Below are 19,498 nucleotides of genomic sequence, written 5' to 3'. Positions count from 1 at the left end.
ATCTCTAGCGCCCAGCCTCCGGAGGGGCCAAAGAGATCCCTGTAATCAATCCTCCAAGGGCCCCGAACCCATGTCAGCACTCTATCCTTGACCTCCTGTCGGATTCTCTCCTCTGTTCAAGCAGTTGGCGCCGTTGAGGAGCTGCGCTCTTGTTGCCCCTGATGATCATCGCCACCAAACCCTCCAATAACCGTATTTGCCTGTCTCGTTTTTTCCTTGGCGATTATACGCACCCACCGCTCTCCCACCTGAAACGACGTCACAAAAGAAAAAATCATCTGATCCGAGTGGACGGGATTTTCTGGACAGCTGCGGCCTCAAGGAGCCCAGCGGTGAGGTCTTGAAACAATGTCTCCCTACATACGCCGCTGAGCATTGATCAATGTCGCAAACGGGGAAAAAAAGACGCAAAACGGTGTTTCGAAGGGTTTTCTGCTGTTTCTTATGCCGTGAATCTCACACCACTTTCGGTGTTTTCATTGCGACCATGAAACTCCTCCGTCAATGGTGTTTACCAGATTAATATTATCGTGACGCTCAAATGAAGAGCAATACTCGACGCCAGGCAATGCGGTTTCAGGTGCAGAAATGCCCCTACTCAGAGTCAAACCAAGCATAATTTTAGAGAGATGTAAGATTCCGAAGGGTGGTTAAGCATGAACCAAACCCTCAAAGGTAATGGACTATGCCTGTTAAGCTTATACGCCTAACTCAAGTTTATATGAAACGGGGCTTCCTCTGTAACAGATGGTGTTTGAGGTTGCCTACCCTAGGACGAGTGTTTTTTTGGACAAAAACAAACACTGTTTGCTGCCACGTTTTGAAGATGTGCGGGATGCTACGTAGGTATTATAGAATACTTGCCTATATTTCCGATGCGTAAACGACTTGGTTTTACGGTGTTTCAATTTCTAGAAGATGCGCCCATGCATCAGCTCAGGTGGTTCGTCGGAGTTGAGCGACGGAACGTAGGAACCGTAAAAAGTGCTGAAGTCCAGTTACCCTGGGAGTTCTACGAGAGCAACATAAAAATGGTCACAAGCCAAGATAGTATCACACCACGTTGACTTACCCTGAGACTCTCTTGGCGGTAGCATTTAGAGGTATCTGGGTTTCAATAAGATCCTTCTTTAGCTCTCTAACCAACTAGCTTTCATCGACCCTAAACACATTTCTACCACCACCAAGCTCCATTGTAGTTGTATTGCTCCCAAGTGACCGGGTTGGGGAAAAATTATTAGAGATTAAGATCTTGATCAGAACATGCTTAGCAATGAAAGCATCTTGGTACATGCGAGCAATATCCATTGGTGAGACCGATTGATCGGGACGTGCTAAGACCCCGCCCCGGATACATGGCCCACTCTTCCCGGAGTCCGGACCCGATCTTGCACCGGGCATACAGTAGGACAACAAGAAGAGAAGAGTTGTCCTCAGTGTTGTAACGCACCTACCTATAAATGGATAAATACCCATAAAATGATTCGAAGATTTTAATTCAAGACCTTAATGTTTAGGTAAATATTATACATCTAGGTCAATATTTTCCAACGCTGTTGAAAGCCTCTCGCATATCCTTGCCCTCTTCATCGCCCTCCCTTCACCCTCATCCAAGTGCTGCAAGAGCCTTCCTGGTACCACACAGTTATACTTATAATCCTCGGCCCCCTTTGCCATGTGACTGAATACCGCCGAGATGCCCTCTACACTCGCCAAGTTCCCCACGCATCGTATTCGTTGTCGACAATCCTTCTGCCGTGAAAAATCGAGTAACCGTCCGGCCAGGCCAGCTGCGATGCTCGTTGCCACTGACGTGCCCGTGACCTGCTCTCTTATTGACGGTGGTACTGAAACACCTTCGCCGAGGATGGCAAAGTTCTTGGACTTGGTGGTTTGAGCAGCTGGGTTGATTGACTGCGAGACCTTTGCTCGACCATCTGTGCAGTAGACGCATATCACGTCCTGCATGCGTGCAGGAAAGGTAACCTGTCTAATATTTCCGTAGTTTGAAGCCGCGGCGAACACCAGAGTTCCATCACTGGCGGCTCTCTTAATCGCTCTCCTCATCAAGGCGTGATCTCGCTCGAAGCCGGACGCGATGCTGATGATGTCCACATTCCAGACATTCTTTGCATGTTCGATTGCCTGGCAACCCATTAATCAGAGCCCTTCAAGTGTTTTCCTGGTTTCGGGCACTCACCTTCAACATTAGGTCCTGCGTGTCATCGTCCGCCTCATCGTACTCAAATACTCGGGCGACATACACTTCAGCATCAGCACAGACTTTGTATACCAGCTTAACTGAGTTGGTCCCATGTCCTGTATTGTCTTGTTTTATGTCATCTTTGTTTGTCACGAAATCTCGGTAGCCTCGTATATGCTTAGCATATATGTCGCTCCCATTGATGCCCGTGTCAATGACAGCAACACGAACTGGTTTGTATGTTGGGTCAATCTCATTTGGTAGTGAAGAGAGGACCTCGTTGAGCTGATCCAACTCCTCGAACCAAGCCTTGGACGAGGCCTGCGTGATGCTGGTTCCGGTCAGTCTGGATAGACAAAGTCCACGTTAGAATATCTTACGAGCTGGCCACAGCCCCGTTGAAGACGACAGATTTTGCGTTCACGGCTTGTTGTTGGCTGGGGACGTTTCTTTGATGGGTCAGCAGTTGAAGCAACAACATTTGATGAATGGAACTTACCTTGGTACTTGTGGTTGTTGCAGTAGAGGCGCGCTGCGGGGTGGTTGTGTTATTTGTCGTATCTGCGATGTCTGCATCTGTACGGTCGGTTTGAGGTCAATCTTCTCTGGCTGGCCGTAGAGCTTTATAAGAGTGTGTAGATGATCTACCACATCCTCTTGCAAGACCTTGCGAAGCTCCTCAACACTTTGGCGGTGTTGCATGAACTTGGTAGGTCGCAGACAGTCCCCAATTACAGTCTTCAGCAGCGGGAAGGTATCTTCCAACCTGTCGGGGTCATCGAAGAGCTTGAGGGCGGCGTACAAGTCCGCATCGGCATTGAGCTCTCCATCAGGGGCGTAGCACTCCTCTTCATAGTGATCTTCGATGACTGTTCCCAGCTCGATCTCCAGCAAGACGATACCGAGGGCCTTTATCTTGGGGAACTTGTGAGGCCGGAACTCGGCGTCGTTGCTGCTGCTATCTGGGTCAAAGCGAGCCGAGATGAAGGGTTCATTCAGGTAAATGCCGGCGTTTTTGGCTCCCTGGCGACGCTCAAACATGAAGTGTATGCTCTCGTTTGTCCACTCCTTACCCATCCAATCGGTGGAGTAGAACTGCCACACTGACTTGGCTAGAAGATAGGAGAGCAGATACTTCATCTTTTGGGACAGCTTGTGGTTCCTCAAGATGGTAGACAAGGACACGGAGGGTGTGTTGGGCACCCATGATCTTGCTCCTTCGCACCATTCAACAAAGTGCAGTTGTTTGCCTGATACCTTGAGAGACAATTGGTATTGTTCCCTTGTGCTGATTCTCTCACAAAAGTCGGCAATGTGCGTTGGGCCGTCGATATGGAGTTTCACGTCCTCGCCGCCCGCGACAGCAAATTTGGCCTTCCTGAGGTTTGGTTAGCCTCAGGCGCAAATGCGACAGGTTCCCATACCTGCGATCTACGGCGATACGTGTTTCACGCCATCGGAAAGCTTCCTCTTGCAGCTCGTGATGCGGATGTGCAAGGAACATCAGGTCGAACGCTGGAGAATCGCCCTCTGCTCCGCTCTCAAGGGCTAGTCGAAGCCTTCCTGCGATCTGGGTCTGCTCACTCCCAGCATTGCAAAAGATGTACGAAGATAGAACCTTGTACAGGGTCCGCATTGAGCCAGTGAAGTCATCTCCTACCCAACCCTCGGCCTTTGTCTTGGGATTTGGCGTCTCATCTGCAGCAGTGAGGGGTTTGATGAACGCCTCGAGGATTCTTAGTAGATCCTGCTGCTTCTTTCTCCCTTCAGGACTCCGGCGTGAGGCTAGCTTGCGGATGCCGTCAACAGCATTTTTTCGGTTGTTTTGGCGAAGCAGACTCAGCCCAGGATACTGATTGGCGAGATCGCGGTTTGCTCCTCTGGATGGGCTTGGGCCTGTTGGTGGCTAGGGATCGAATGATTAGGCGGAGTTCGTGCCAGCACCCGGTCTCTTACCTTGCATATCCTTTCAAGGTTACTGAGCAACTTCAACAAACGTGTTCCAAGGTCTGATCGTTTCTGGTCCTTCAGGTGCTGATTGACCAGCCACAGCGCGGCGGCTAACGCCGGGCAGAAGAGTTTGTCGTCCCGGTCGCTTACGCCAACGCCTCGCGCTACGGTGGCCAGGCGTTCAGTGACATCCACCGCGAAGTTGACGACCGTGTCGGAAGAGGCCATGTTTGTGGTGTGCCATGGAGTGGCATGCGACTCCCCTGGCTGTTTGTTAGAATGTGAAATTGACTACCTACCCAGGTATCCGTAGGTAGGTATGTGAGAGTCAAATCAGGCTGCGGCTGAGGCTGAGGCCTGTCAAGGGAAATGAGGGGTCACAGGGTTGATGGATACCTGAATAGTCACCCCCGACAGTTCTCGCGGTCCCAATCCGTTTCTGGCGCTGGGCCTGAGCTGTCGCTGCTTTTAACCTGAGCAGAAGGTGATCCAGTGGGTGAGCAGGGTGATGATGTTGCAAAGGAGGGCCATCTATGTGGATCACCTTAATCTATGTGTATTAATTATGTTATTATTCTTTAGATAATTCCCTCTTTCCCTTTTAGGCCGCGGTATAACCTTCTTAATTAGGCCTAGTTTACTTGCAAAGCTGAAGCTTACTTAATTAGTTACTAAAAATATATAATTACCTTTTAAGCTAATATATAAAACCTAATTTAATATATCTCTTTAATATAAAACTATTATTTTAATATTATTTATTACGCGGCTTTGTTCAAAGCCCGCGCATTAACGAGCTCACGTGCCCCGGGCCTTTCGGCAGGGCATCTCAAAGGAATCCTTTGTTTTTCGCCACGGCTACTATCATCTTAATTCAAGCAAGCTTCAGTATAATACAACCATTTTGCCTACCTAGCTTTATATGACCTAAGAAGTCACAACCGTAACATTATTATTATTATTATTATTATTTATAAGTAGTTTTTTTTTATTAAAAGTCTTTAAGTAAAGCTTAATATTATTTAAATATTTTTTTAAACTTTTATATTTTTAAAGCCTAAGTTAAAAATCTTTAAATCTTTAAATCTATTAATTTTTTATATAATTAAATTTATTTTATTTTTATTAAAAATATAAATTATTTAATATTTAAATTAATTTTATATTATAAATAATATTTTTATATTTTTTATTATAATAATAATAATAATAATAATTTTTACTTTAATAAATTTTATATAATATAATATAATATAATATAATTAATAAGTTAATTATAAATTATTTAATTAATTTCTTTAAACTAAGCGCTATAATAAATATCTAGTTTAGCTAGTATAATAGTGCTACCTATAAGTAGCTTAAGATTCCTAAATATTATATTTCTAGAGAATAGGTAGTTAGCCTACCTCGGGCCAGTTATGGTCGGGATCACATCTACTAATACATCATCTTCGTCTTTGGCGCGGGCATTGCTCTCTTGAAACGTCCTAAAGGCGCCGTCAGAGAACCTAGAAGGCGAGAGTGACGGCCTCGGTACAGCCACTGCTGCCATGACCTCCTCTAACCCTGGCTCTTGTGAGGAGTATATTGGGTGAATTTCATAATCGGTCAAATGCTGTTCGAAACCGCGGTTATAGGGTGTTGTCGACTTGGTCTTTGTCGTCCCTGAGGTTGTTGGGAGAGTTGTTGTTCGGACATAATGGCTGCGGCTTGAACCGACGTCAAGGCGTCTGTCGCCAAGTCGAACCCCCGCAGGCGCCGAGCCTCGGCGGAAAAGCGAAATTGTAAGGATTTTGGGTTCCAATATTCGTTGCGGAAGGGGGCTTTACTATGCGCGTGCTAAGGTCTGAGATTCGCTCAGGGAATCAAAACAGCACTCCAACTGTGCTTACACAGGCAATAGCTAATATAGCATTAACCAGCAGAGACGAGCAATGCTCCCCTTGCCCAGCTATCATGTCGTCGCGAAAGTAGTCTTTATGGAAAAAAAGTAAACAAGGGGTATTCAAATAGGAAGTACACGTGAAGCAGCTCGCGGACTAGATGAGCGTCGCTCGTGACCCTGGTCCACCGCAGAATGTCAGCGGAGTTTATGCGCTGATTAACGATGCTGGCGGACTGATACGGCCAACGGGCAGGTGTTCTTCGACTCGTTCGGCATCTGACTTGTCTCCGCGTGGCGTAGTTGGTCCGGGAGCGTATCTATTGTTTGCAGGAAGAGATCTGACTGGAAGAAGAGATTGTCCGGCTGTCTTAGGAAGGACGGTATATTGCACAGGTACAGTAGAGGTTTGCGGGACAAAGTATTGGGCGCGATATCCATCTCAAGCAGAGGATCGTCGTCCTGCAGATGCCAGAGTATAGAATCGAGGTCGTGACCCTCTCAGATGCGCCTGAAGACCTTGACCGCATTATCCTCCTCCTTAGACTGCAAGAGGCGATAGATGTTCTCATAAACTTTGAGTCTCTCGGAAATCTCATTGGCTTTTTGCTTGGTGACCTTCGGGCCCGGATACTGGCAGTCGAAGCATCGCCTGAGGCAGGTGGTGCATACTGGTTTAGCGGCGTCGCACTGCAAAGCCGTCAGAAAGCTGGCGCATGATCGGGTTGAGGCGACTGGATCAGAACACGACGTTGTCGAGCAGCAGGGATTCAGTATACTTTTGCCTTGTGTATGCGACAGGAGATGGACGCGGTCTCTGTGTTGGGTCGGCGAGAGCGGTGCAACCGGGCTAGCCTCGCATGTCGGCCAAGATTCGAGCGGTTGGCTAAAGTCGGCTTATCTGGAGAGGGGGGAGCCGGCAGCAGAACTCGCCGCGGTGCATGTGCAACATAGAGTCCTTTGCCCTCGCATCTACACATCTCTATTTAAAAAGTCATTGCCGCGCGAAAAAGAAAAAAAAAAAAGCTAATATACAAAAAGGAACAAATCCGTGTAAATTTGGATCCCGGCGCTCCTCCTTCAAGCCTTACGATTTCAATCCACTTGCGAATATCCTCCATTTGAAGGTCATACCAAGTCCCACACCTCAATAGCAGCCTTACGGCTCTTCGGGGCTCCTTTTCGTGTTGTTCATATCTTTTCCATGGCCAGCAAGGCTCTATAGCGTTTAGATCAGGGCTATTACCACACCACAAGAGGCGCCAAACGCTATATAGATCATAGATCCGCTTCTGGATGTGGTGGTTATGTGCTGGCGCCTTGTCGTCTTATATGATCTTATCTGGCCGTTCGATACTACATCCCTTCGCAGAGGCTAGTAGCTTTGGGATCAAGATCGTGGTCTGGTAGCAGTACTAATCTATCCCTCCGCCGTTCTTCTTCGCGAGAGCTTGCTGTTCTTTTGATTCCATCGCCATTGAGACTTCCTGCCAGGTTTCGACTTAAGGCCAAGGCGCTTCATACCATTCTCAATCTCCATTGTTCCTTAAATATTGGCTCAAGCTCCTGGTTAGATTTCTCACATAGTAAATAGCTATTTATACATACTAGAACCACGCTAGGCTCCCGCTAGTGCCTTGGAGGGTAGCGGCTTTTAAAATAGTCCTCCTTACATTTTGGGCCCCTCAGCCTGCAAGTCATGCGCAATCCCCACCCCCGCGAATGTCCCCATCTGCATCGCCTGCATGACATTCTTCCTCGGGGTCGCGCAATCTCCTGCCGCATAAACTCCCTTGACACTGGTGGCTCCAAATGGTGGTGTTACTTTGATATCTCCACCAGGCGCCAACTCCACACCTAACTGCTCTGCAAACGGGCCGTTAAGCTTCGTAGGCGGCTTGTGCGCAAGGAACGCCTCCTGAACCGAGCTTCCATCTGCAAAGGTAATAGTAATTCTGCTTCCTCCGGCACCAAGAGCGAGAGAAGCGATCTCCCGGTCGTCTGTTGTGATGGCGGTATTGTTTTGGCCGAGAAGGTCTGCGATTGCGGTTTGCACGGCAGGGTTGTTTGAGGTATAGATCACAACCTTGGAGGTCATTTGCTTGGCACTGCGCGCGAGGGCGGTGGCTACTGTGGGCGCGGAGCTCTCGCCGAGGGCAAGGATTCCAGCGGAGGGTTTTCCGGCATCTTCATAACCGTGACAGAAGAGGCAGTGGTAGTTGGAGGAGTTAGTGTTATTCACTATGGCAGAATGGGGGAAAAAGTACATGGATCGACCCCAGCACTCATCATATCCCTTGATATCAAGCGGCAAATCAGTGACACCACTAGCAAGCAAGACTCTCCTGCCAGTGAATGTTGTCCCATCTGCAGTCGTGGCCGCAAAGTCGCCCGCACTCGTCTTCTCGACCTTGGCAACTTCGCAATCCTCAAAGGAGATCGTGTTGTACCGCTCCAAGATCTCCTTGCGCGTCGCGCCCCTAAAGGCAGCGGGGTCTTTGTGATCCCATGTGGGTATGGTATGCATATGCGCCGAACGCGCGTTGCGGAAGAGCGAGCTGTCAAAGACGACGGCAGTGTGCAGCTGGCGGGCAAGAGCAAGAGCTGCAGACAGGCCGGCAGGACCTGCGCCGATGATGAGGGCGTCAACGAGAGGCATGTTTGCTGTGGTGGTTATTAAATTTCTGGCTATGGATGTGAAGTAGTTGGGTACGAGGTTGGTGGTGAGGCTGTGGAGGAAAGACATGGGGGGAGAAAGAAGAGAGCTCTATGTGCTATATACTCCATTCTGGAGGGAATGCTACGAGAATTAACTGATTCATTATCATCATATCAGGCATAGTGCAAGGATCTATGAAGGTCTCTTCTTAAACCCTCCGTGGAGGGTTTTTAGAATACAGGGTTAGTAATCTTCACCATACTAAGATCCACATCATCTTGATTAAGATTATAGTATAGGAAAAGCTAAAAAAAACAATAGAGGCTGATTAGTGATCAAGAGAAAGGTTAGCGTGAGTACAAGGGCGAGGCTAAGAATACGTCCATACAGTAGTATCCGTACTCCGGTATGGCACACATACCTCCCTTTCCTCTTTAACGAGACTCCTAGTTCTCCGGAGGCTTTAATTCCTCCTAGAAGTGCATTCATTAACAAATTCACCTTGTACCTTTCCGGAGGCTTTTTTCAGAGGCTTTAGTTTTCCCCTACATAGATCTATAATGCTTTAACTAGCAAGTCAAGTAGCACCTTCCCGTAGGATAGCTATAGTATTGCCCCTCGCTTTATGTCATCTCATCTCTTCCGACTCTTATATACTCTCGTCTGCGTGGCTAGTAACCTTCCACTTTTTTCGCAATATTGTACGACCTCGTTCTTCAGCCTGAAGATCTAATGTTTCTTCCCATACTCGAGTACTAGCTTTCCAACTTCAAAATAGCGCTTAAGGCGTCAAGCATAAATAATTCCATTACACTAGATAACACAACTATTACTGCATAAGCGCAGCCCTTCGTAACCTACCATGTACAGTAGGTGTGTAAAACAAAGAAAGGAAAAAAAACTGATCCAATTTGTATATATAGCTGCCGCCAAACTGCAATTTTTTTTTTCGCTTTGTCACTATAGTTAGGCAGGATCTCAAATAAAGAGTAGTTTTGAAATATGGCCCTATAATACGATAATGTCTAGCGAGGAGGGTGATATATGCGCGTGCGCGTGGTTGCCATCGTGAGTTTTAGGGTGCATGATTCCGTTCGTGCGGGCATGTAACGTGTCGGGTGCAAAGATATCTATTTTGTATGACTATACCGTGCCAACGCCTCCCGCATCCTGCCGGCGTACCATCACGTCCCCCTCGCTTCTCGCCGAGCATTGCTTCTTTCTAGACCGCTGTAACGATGGGTTGGAGGTTGTTGTTCAATTCTGGTGCTTCATCTCCATTTAGACCTCTTGCTGACCTGCCTCACCAGTGTGTGGTATGTGCCGACGAACCATACTGCATGGCCCCCGCAACGGGACTTAAGGAGGAGCTCGCCACCTCAAGGCCCAGGGAAGGGGGTGTGCAATCCATGATGTTCTAGGGGTGGCATCGTGGCCAGAAAGGGCTACCTTGTTCGAGACCTCCAGTTCAGCCTAACACTTCACGCACACTGCGGCTGTCTTGTGGATCGAGCGTTTTTTCCGAGACTAATGGCAGTAGGTGGCTGGGTTTCACCCTCAGGTGTATCCGTTTCCTATCCTCTTTGCCCGAATAACTACGGCATCGGTTCCTCACCAGGCTTCATCATCTCGAGGATGCGCACCAGGCGCCTTGAGGCCTCCCTCGAATTATATGCAGCACGCCGCTCGACGAGGTCCGGCGTCTCCTCCATGAGCCAAGCCAGCGTCTGGTGCCTGTGCGACTCCACGGCCTCCTTCATACTGTGCCGCAGGGCCTCACCCGAGAAGGCGTCCTTAACGCTCGAGAGCAGGTCGTGCTGGATAGTCTGCGCCGTTTATAAAAATAGCCCTCTTTTATAATAAATATATATATATATATATATTATATATATACCTATCCCTAGCTAGAACCATCCCTCCTAAATGCATAGGGATGTATCCCAAGACAGCTGATACAGTACTTCCCGGGAACAGACCAGGAAACTTCATGACCTGTCGTCCGTGAGGTTTCCGAGGGCGGATGATTCTGTGCACCAGGGCATCAAGATCTTTCCCAACTACCACAACCTTGCATCCAAATGCTATCATTTGACAAGTCCAGTCCACGTACTCGGGTACATCCCTCAGGCAGGAGGCCCCTTATCGATAACGGCGCAGGCCCGTATGCTCGCAGGATCTAATTCTGAGGGGGACCGATCTTAGTCCATGGCTGGGATACCGTCCTGGTGCCGTCGGGCTGATTTGGGGGCCGGTCTTGGAGCTGGGATTACTAAACCCCCCCCGAAAAACCCTCCGAGATCCAGTACCAATTCGTATCAGATGGCTTTCCATCAGCAATACTTTGCTACAAGTGTAGCGTTCGTTGTCTCCTCCGATGCGACATATAAATCTGCGAACCTGTCACAATATGCTGATGGTGCTATCTCAAAGTCGTGCTTGAGCCATTTGCTCCGCCGCCATGTCGTCCGCTCCCAACTTGACCGCCACCGAGCACTTCAACAAGACTGCGGCCAAGTACGAGGCCACCACTGGCGGAGGCACCCGCGAACTCGGGCAGCATGCCATCTCCCTCATCGCGGGCCTGAAGCCCCTGACGTCCGAGTCCAAGATCCTCGACAACGCATGCGGCACCGGCATCGTGACTGACATCATCCTTCAGTCCGGCATCCAGCCCGAGATCCACGCCGTCGACGGGGCGGAGAACATGGTCAGCATCGCCAGGGACCGGTTCTCCTCCCACCCCAACGTCCACGCGGCCGTCATGACCGGCGAGGAGCTCTCCTTCCCCGACGACACCTTCACCCACTCCATCACGAACCTCGGGCTCATGTTCTTCACCGACGCCGACAAGGGCGCCCGAGAGATCGCGCGCACACTTCACCCCGATGGAGTGGCCGTCGTCACCGGCTGGGCGATGATGGGACACATCAAGATCATTCAGGAGGTCCAGGCGCAGATCCGTCCTGACGATACGCCGTTCAAGCTGCCCGTCCCTGACATCTGGCTCGACCCCGAGCATACCAAGGCCGTGCTGTCGGGTGCCGGGCTCGACGTGCAAGTCAGTACTGCGCGTGACGTGCACCTGGGCGGCGAGACGGCCGACGGGATCGCTGATCTTCTGACCCAGGCGTTCGGCTCGAAGGCATTTGGGTCTTGGAGCGAGGAGGAAAAGGATAAGGCCGCTGGGTTGATGAAGAAGATTGTGAGGGAGCGGGCCGTTCCGTTCACCAGACCCTCGGGCTCTGGCGTCGGTATCAAGCTGACGGGAACTATCTTTGTTGCGCGTAGGGGATCTGGGCGTGTACTAGCTATATGAGTTCCTTCCTGATTAGAGCGGTTCTCCTCGAGACCGCCACAACTCGATATGATAGTTCGTATGATGTATGATAAGCTTGGTCGGCGTCTATGTTGATACGTGGTGCTCAGAAACTTATTTAGGCTTCACAAGATATGGTCCCTGATGAATCCAAGTTTCACAGGAAAGCTTTCTGACGGGGTAATTTTCCTGAATATCCTCAGGTATCCGCGGGAATCTCAAGATGCAAAGCGATGGCTCGCAAGACTCACCACGAGCGGGGCCGACATTGCGAAGAAGCTTTACAATCGCGACACGCTAGCACCCGCACTCCGGATGGTTCTTGAAGCTGTTTAAGAACATAACAACTGCCGGAAACTCTTGAACTACTCATCATCGGGCTCTCCGGAAAAGCCCCATGAGGTATAGAATATTTCACCAACCATGTGTAGTTACGTACAACAACTACGCTGAGGGAATGGGTAAAGGGTGGGACTGATCATATCACGAAATAGTTGCTTGATAGTGAATTCACGGCTTTGTTGGCTCGAGGCAATTAGTATTGATCAACCCTCTCGCAGTGTCAGCCATGTGCGGTCCTCTGTGGCAAGCTGAGCCTAGTTTTGGTCCGGATGGCCCGCTCTCGTTGGAGCTGCTCTCATAGTACCGTGCCCTCTTTTCATCTTTTAGTGACTGGAGTTACGCGAACGTTCACTAGTAGAAAACCGAAGCGACATGCTTGCCCTTGCCCCCAGACGTCATGTCTATCATTACTGAATCATCGCACTCAAACCTACGGCTTCCAACGCTCGCCATCCCTCCAAAACCTGGATGTCCTCGTTAAATCGCACCTCAATGGCAGCCAATTCGCATTTGCCGGATTTTCGACAGACATAGTCGTAACACAGCAAATACTTCCCGTCGACCTCTTCCCGGTCCTCCAGTCCCTCGTCTCTGACCCAACAACGGCCGCCGCGACCACGGGTCCAAGTGTACGCACATATTTCCGAACTGTCATCCCAGTGCACGTAGGCCCGTGTTGTCGAGATGTTGACGATGCGGTTGTCCTTAAGTCTCTTTGCATAAGGGCTTGCTGAGGTGCTCTGCCCATCCCCAGGGCGTGCCGAAGTCCGGAGCGAGCCAGTCAACTATTGAGTTGCTACTGCTAGGATTCTGTGAGCTGTGAGCTATTGGCCGTGCTTGGCCCCCAAGTTGCGTGCCGCCGGCTCTGTTTGCCCGTGTTGATTAATTAACAAACGGCCCTATTCCATTCGAAGCGCGCGCTTATGGTCTGTGCCTTCCGCGATTATCGACTTTTGTGCAGTGTATTGAGGCGCACTCAAGAGGTATTTTCATTTCTTTATTTAATTCTTGTCTTGGTATCGTTATTCCTTTGTCTATTGTACATAATATTCATTACAATGGTTTTGTCTCATCTCGCCTACCGGAGCCACCTGCCGGGACATGACTCGACTCAGGACCGATAATGCCTTCCGGAGCGACCTCTTCACATACGCCGGCCGCATGAAGCCGTGGCCCGGAGCGATGCCCTCGCCGCCGTCCAGCACGCTCCAGAGCAGATCGATCTGCTGGATGGACAGCAGGCCCGGCCCTCCCCACTCGGGCCGCCCGGTGAGGCCGAGGATCTGCTCGATTCTCTCCAGCAAGTTGAGGGAGGCGTTGGAAAAGCGGATTCCCTGCGCGCAGAGATCCTGTGGCCACGCCTCGCCGATCCGGAGTCCCGGGATGGGCCTGAGGGGTTCGGCGGCGATGTCCTCGAGCCAGAGGATCATGTGCTTGAGGACAACCTCGTAGAGGGATATGAGCTGGGCGAAGACGGCCGTGATGGTCAAGGCAAGAGGAGCCAGCAACGGCTGCAGAGAGGCGGATGGGAAAGGGGAGGCAAGGTTGGGCCTTGGGCCTTGGCCGTGGCCATTGTGTCCACCTCCGTAGGGATGTGGCGACGAAGACTGGCCGTCCAGCCCTGGCAGGTTCACGATATCGAGCTTGTGCGCACCGTCGAGTGGCGCATGGCACTGCCGGTTGTTGAGGAGCCGCGACAGCACCTGGAAGAGCTCCAGTGTTGACCTCATTGTGAACTCTCCGAGCGTGGAGTTGTCGATGAATAGCGGTCCCTCGCGGAAGAGGATGCTGTTCAGGGTCATGACGGACCGATGTGATTCGATGGCGGCCATGCGGATGTGTAAGTCGTTGTTGAGCTTGGACAGCTTGGATAAGGCGTCGGACAGATCGATACTGCCCATGGGGGCACCTAGCTCCGGGATCACCAGGCTTGCCGGGTCTGAGCATATGACAGTGAGGTCGGACTGACTTGACTTCGTCTTGAATACGTCGTTCTCGTCTATGTTCCAGTCGTAGTCGGCAAAGGCGGAGCTATGCTTGAAGCAACTCGAGACATTCCACGGTATTGTCGGAGGAGGTGATGAAGTCTGTTGTTCAGCTGTCCCAGCAGCGGGCCACGATGACTCAAGGGCAAAGACAACGTTTGTGGTGGTTCCAACAACCGGCGGCGCCGCTGAAGAGGTTGTGGTTGTTGGTATAGTTGTTGTTGAGAACATCATGCTCTCAATTCCATGTTGGTCGTTCATCTTTGGGAAGATGCCCGAGACTGGTGACACGCTTGAAGGGCTTGGGTCGCTCTGCTGATTCTTTGCGGTCGTCTGTTTCTTCTGCGAGCGAACTGGCTTCGCTCGGGGTTCCTCAATCGACGCCTTGCCTGCGCGCTGGCCAGGAGCCGAGTCTGACTTCCTCGGTCTCCCGACCTTCTTCTGCCCGCCAATGTTGCATTCCTCGCCGAGCATAGTGCATCGTGCACACTTTGGGTCGTTTTGCCTAATGCGTTGACATCTTGTCTTGTGCCGCCGGCAGACATCGCAGGACAGCCGCCGTTGCGACGGATGGATCGTGGAGGTGCCCATGGTTGTACAGGGTTACACAAAACCCGATCGGAGTCTTGGCTTGGGGGAGTGGGGGGAATCGGATAAAGAAAGGATGGATCGATAAGCGTACATGATATTCGGGCAGCACGGCAAGGAGAGCGAGCAACCGAGCGCCGAGGAGGAGAGTAGAGTTGACTGAGGCTCACATCAATCAGTCCGAGTGCGAGAATGAGTGCGTCACTGGTCCGTAAACTGATGAGGCACTGCTCACCCGTCCCGTCCCTTTGGGAAACCCTCCGCGGAGGGTTTACGGACGAATGCTTGGGCCGTGCCAAAACTCTGATAGCTGACTAATTTGTCACATACCGAAACAAGGCGCGACGGATGGGGCTAGACGGTAATAGACCATGGTGGGAACGACGGATACCGGGAGCTGCCAACCATAGCAACTAGGAGAGTAACTGGGTAACTAACCAAGGTAGGCAGCTAACTAACGAGGTAAGTGACTAGATACAGGCAGGTATGTAAATACTGGTTATTGAACTCGGATCCTCTTCCATGCAAAGCCTTCCTGCGACAAAGCCTCACCTGACATGAATCCATGGATGTATGTAGACCCAATGAGTGAAAACATCTCTTCCGCGTCAGGCGTCTTTGGCTCATGTCGTCGAAGAATGAAAGGTACAGGGCCACCTGAAAAGATAAAGACAGCATCTCCCTCGGCAGAGCAAGGGGAGCAGAGGCCAAGATAACCGCGATTGGTGATGTAAAGACGGCTTCCTGTTAGCGGCTTGATCCATCTCATTGACGAAATATCGTCCGGCCCGTCTTCTTCGCTTCCATTTAGTTCGATCTGATGGTGAATTGAAGACAGTATCTGATTGTGACAATGGCGAACGCTGTTGTCGTTTCCGTCAAAGATTTTGCGCCAGCACCAGGAGAACCGACTGAATGACTCTGGTGTTGCCGGGAACTTGCCATCTTCAGAGAGACCCGCAACACAAGTGCGCCAGAAGACCGAGATAACATCTTCGCCAGTAGGATATCCATTGTCTAGGGATCTTGCCGCAAAGTCCGTCCATAATCTAAATCTTTGGAACTCGTCAGATATCTGTCCATCTCCCGTGTTAACTATTGCCCTAATGGTACCAATATAGCAGGCTAAAGGCATCATAACATCTTGTTCAGCCGAGTCTGCCCACTGTATGTCGGCGTCAGATGTACCAGCAGCAAGATATTCTGACGTCGAGAGCCGTTCGGTACGGCATTGAGAGCAGCTAAAGTCTGGGACCCATGATGGCAAGTCCAATATCGTCCGTAAAGGTTGCTCGAACACGTAGTAGAGGAGGTCTAACTTTGGCTGGCGAGACAGAACAGCTTTCGCAAAATTCCGGAATATTGGTAGAACTCCTTGTGTGTAGTCGGGAGTTATTAACAGCTGACCTTCTTGAATATCCTTTGTCAAGATTCCCAGTATCGCGTATACCTTGTCTCTCGGATCGGTAGCCTCGAATTCGTCCGCCAAACTGGCGTAGCCCCTGGTGCTCCAGAGGCGGCCGGTCCACCCGAGATGAAAACTTATGCGTCGCCTTCTCAAATGGTCAATTGCCCCCAAAGTCTCCAAGCCGATGCTGCTGCTGAGCATGGTGAAAAGCTCCGTGTTGTTGCGTACCCATGCCAATTTAATAATGAGGCTCGCTACTGTCGACGCCATAGCCCAAGGCATTTGGAACCCCCCACAAACGACAGTGACCTCCCGAGCAACACAAATTTCTTGGATGATCCATACCCTTCTGAAAACGGGTCGAGTGAAGAAGTCGACTACCCCTCCCCATGGGGGTATCCGCAACGGAAGGTCAAGCACATCAGTAACGCTCGGCAAGGCAGGGTGGTCCATCCCCGCGAAGTCCCAACCCTCAAAGAGTAACTCATCAAACACTCGGAGGTAATCGTCCGGATGGATCCCGTGCTGCAACACAGCACTCGCTAACTCCGAAAGGTAGGTCCCGTCTATGGGCTTCAAGTAGGTCGTGATGTATTTGTTGTATATCTTGTCGAAAATATCCAAGGCCCCCTGCGTCCACCATTTTTCCTCGCCTGTCCAGAGAAGAGCCTTTTCCGCAGCGGCATATATGTGGCGCATAATCTGGACCTGTTTGGATCTTTCTTGTATGTTTTGCTGGTCGATGCATATTTGATCAACCCAGAGGAGTCTCTTCTCTGTTCGAGACCGCAACCGCCGCAGTGCATTGAACAGTCCACGACCGATCGGAAGCCAACCATTATGACAGTCAATGGTCAGGTAAGCACCATCTCCATCGTCGCTATCATTCGCAATACCGTGCTCGCCGCTGTGTCCGGAGCCATTGTCTCCAAGCACGTCGACATGTTCATCGCCCTCATTCTCGTCCTTGTCCTCGTTCTCATACTCACACGGAGATTCATAATCGCCTTCATCGTGGTCCGTTTGCTTCCAAGTATAGGAGAGGGCTTCGAAGGGAGGAGCGGTCGTTATTGTCTTCGTTATGATGGAGCAGCGAAGCCGGTCGCACCACCGGCCTGGTTGGAGTTCCAGAATGCGGAACGCTTCGGGTTCGTTGTCGGGGAGTTCACTGAATACATATCTGGCCGGCCCCATGGCTTGAGGACTACTGGGTCCATAGCGGCCTCCAGCACTGTCCTCCGGTTCACCGTCCGAAAACGTTCTACCTGAAAGCCCTGTCGTGGTTCCTTCTAACCGACTGGATTTTGTCGGTCTCGGGCTGACCGAAATATCCTCAGCGGCTCTCTTTTCTCCAACCGACCGGCCTGTTACTTTTGCATGGTCTCCAAGGCTGCCAGGACTATAGAGGGAAGTCGGAACGTTCATGGTGCTGCCAAGGGAGAGTAATACGGGGTCGAGAGATGACCTCAAGGCGAGAGAATTGGTAGGAGCTCGTCTTCAACCCACCGTGAAAGCAAAGCACCGCGATAAAGGCCACCTCTTATCTGTAGCCAAGTGCCTGCCCATCTGGCGTGAAAATGACATAAAATCCGGTGAACAGCACCCGCCAGTCAACAAATCAGGGATACGGACTACGCGCCGAGGAACGTGAGGCGTGCTAGCAGGACAAGCAGCGTACGCCCAACTGGTGAGGAGAGGCTTGGCCTGTGGCGTAAGAAATTTCGCCCAGCTCCTCTGTCAGTCACTATCTTGCGATCCCTCCCCGGTCTCTCCGCGCTATTCGCCTGCGAAGATAACCTCGACTACAATCCGCTCAAGTAGAGTAGAGTAGAGAGTATCGGTGATAGACCTAAATAGGATGCCCAAGTCTAAGTACCCTTTCTAGCATAGTCCAAGAATATTTAGTCCATACGTGCTGTCAGAAGTATGTGGAAGCCTTGTAGTCGGCTTAGATGTACTTTTGGGAGGCTTGGGGTATTGGGGAATAGACTATGGCTACTCTATCAAACTCTTGTACTGTTCTCACCTCGAGGTAGTGAGCCGGTGTAGGGGCTGCAGAGGAGGCAGGCGGCTAGTCCCCTAACGCGAGCTTAGCCTGGGTACTAGTGAGTATGTTATGTGTTGGTTGGGGAAACTGGTAGCGTTGACAGCTGAAGAGCAGTTTCGCTGCAAGTGCCCATCTTCCTCCAATGTTAACGAGCGACCAGGACCACAGCGTTGCAGCAGGTGTAGCGAGCGGGAGACTAGTCACTCGATGCGTTCACAGGCAACACTCCTGGTAGCCTATTTCCGCCGTTTCCCTGGGACTAGTCAACGACCGCTGGCTCGGTGCCTGAGGTCGCGAAATTTCGAATGTTCAAATTGTCGTGGAGGACGACGCGCATCAGGTGGGTGAGCATGATCGATAGGTACAAGGAGTTGGAAGAAGAATCAATGGACTTGGAATACCTGATGTATTGGTTAGGAGGAGCGCAGTAGCATGTGAGTCGACGGGCTGCCTCTTCATTCCATCGAGCCTCTTCATTCCGTCACAAGCCTCGTCACTCCATCTGCAAACATCCTGCTAAATCGTGCTGTTCCAATAAATCCGTTTTCATCGAAGTGGCCTGCTCGAAGCATTGCCATTGCGCAAGGTTTAGCGCCAATGTCAACCCTTGGGGGAGATGGTTTGATGCTATCGTACGCCTTAAGACGACTGCATGCACAGTGACACGTTCATCAATAATGATGTGGACAGGAAGGCCCGGGTCCAGCAACAGGAAGGAGCCTATGAACAACCTTCATTAGATTTATGGGTCGGAGGGTTCCAAGTCTAATTTCACACCAGCAGGACGAAGGAGGGCGGGCGTATCATGGCGGGCAAGCCCCCCCGGTCCTCGCTGCGGTCGTGGGAACCTTCAAGACGGGGTGGAGTCCTGATGAGATAGAAAGAACCGGATAGAATCAATAATTGACTTCGAGCGTAGCGAGGACCGGGGGCTTTGGGGGGAAGCCCCCATAAACACCAAGTCTCTGTGATGGGTAGACGGCATCCGGCCAGCTGAAGTTCCGGCTCATCATTTCTTAACCCCGTAGCCTGTATGTAGCACCACATAGGTGCAGTAGTAAGGAAGCTTTCTTTGGTAGTCTGCATTCATGGAGGGCAAGCCCTCTCAACCACCC

At 50.8% G+C, this 19,498-nt stretch overlaps 5 protein-coding genes across 5 annotated transcripts; 1 reads left to right on the top strand and 4 right to left on the bottom strand.

Moving 5' to 3' along the window:
- Positions 1-1,524: 1,524 nt before the first annotated feature.
- NCS54_00283200 (Peptidase-S8 domain-containing protein) lies at positions 1,525-4,381 on the bottom strand (the record flags this gene model as incomplete). The annotated part of the gene is made up of 6 exons (XM_053148421.1): positions 1,525-2,145; positions 2,201-2,534; positions 2,584-2,652; positions 2,703-3,581; positions 3,628-4,109; positions 4,160-4,381. The coding sequence occupies 6 exons, from the start codon at positions 4,379-4,381 to the stop codon at positions 1,525-1,527; spliced, it is 2,607 nt and encodes an 868-aa protein (XP_053004396.1).
- A 3,326-nt stretch (positions 4,382-7,707) lies between these two features.
- Positions 7,708-8,697, bottom strand: NCS54_00283100 (Hypothetical protein; the record flags this gene model as incomplete). Its single annotated transcript, XM_053148420.1, has 1 exon — positions 7,708-8,697. The coding sequence occupies one exon, from the start codon at positions 8,695-8,697 to the stop codon at positions 7,708-7,710; it is 990 nt and encodes a 329-aa protein (XP_053004395.1).
- A 2,458-nt stretch (positions 8,698-11,155) lies between these two features.
- On the top strand, positions 11,156-12,013 carry NCS54_00283000 (Methyltransf-25 domain-containing protein; the record flags this gene model as incomplete). The annotated part of the gene is made up of 1 exon (XM_053148419.1): positions 11,156-12,013. The coding sequence occupies one exon, from the start codon at positions 11,156-11,158 to the stop codon at positions 12,011-12,013; it is 858 nt and encodes a 285-aa protein (XP_053004394.1).
- Positions 12,014-12,762: 749 nt separating this feature from the next.
- NCS54_00282900 (Hypothetical protein) lies at positions 12,763-14,814 on the bottom strand (the record flags this gene model as incomplete). The annotated part of the gene is made up of 2 exons (XM_053148418.1): positions 12,763-13,140; positions 13,438-14,814. 2 exons carry the CDS (start codon positions 14,812-14,814, stop codon positions 12,763-12,765), a joined length of 1,755 nt encoding a protein of 584 aa, XP_053004393.1.
- A 613-nt stretch (positions 14,815-15,427) lies between these two features.
- On the bottom strand, positions 15,428-17,761 carry NCS54_00282800 (uncharacterized protein; the record flags this gene model as incomplete). Its single annotated transcript, XM_053148417.1, has 1 exon — positions 15,428-17,761. The coding sequence occupies one exon, from the start codon at positions 17,759-17,761 to the stop codon at positions 15,428-15,430; it is 2,334 nt and encodes a 777-aa protein (XP_053004392.1).
- Positions 17,762-19,498: the final 1,737 nt, after the last annotated feature.

Source organism: Fusarium falciforme, chromosome 2, assembly GCF_026873545.1.
Source record: "Fusarium falciforme chromosome 2, complete sequence".
In the NCBI taxonomy this organism is placed as follows: domain Eukaryota; kingdom Fungi; phylum Ascomycota; class Sordariomycetes; order Hypocreales; family Nectriaceae; genus Fusarium; species Fusarium falciforme.
This window is presented reverse-complemented; position numbering and strand designations above follow the sequence as displayed.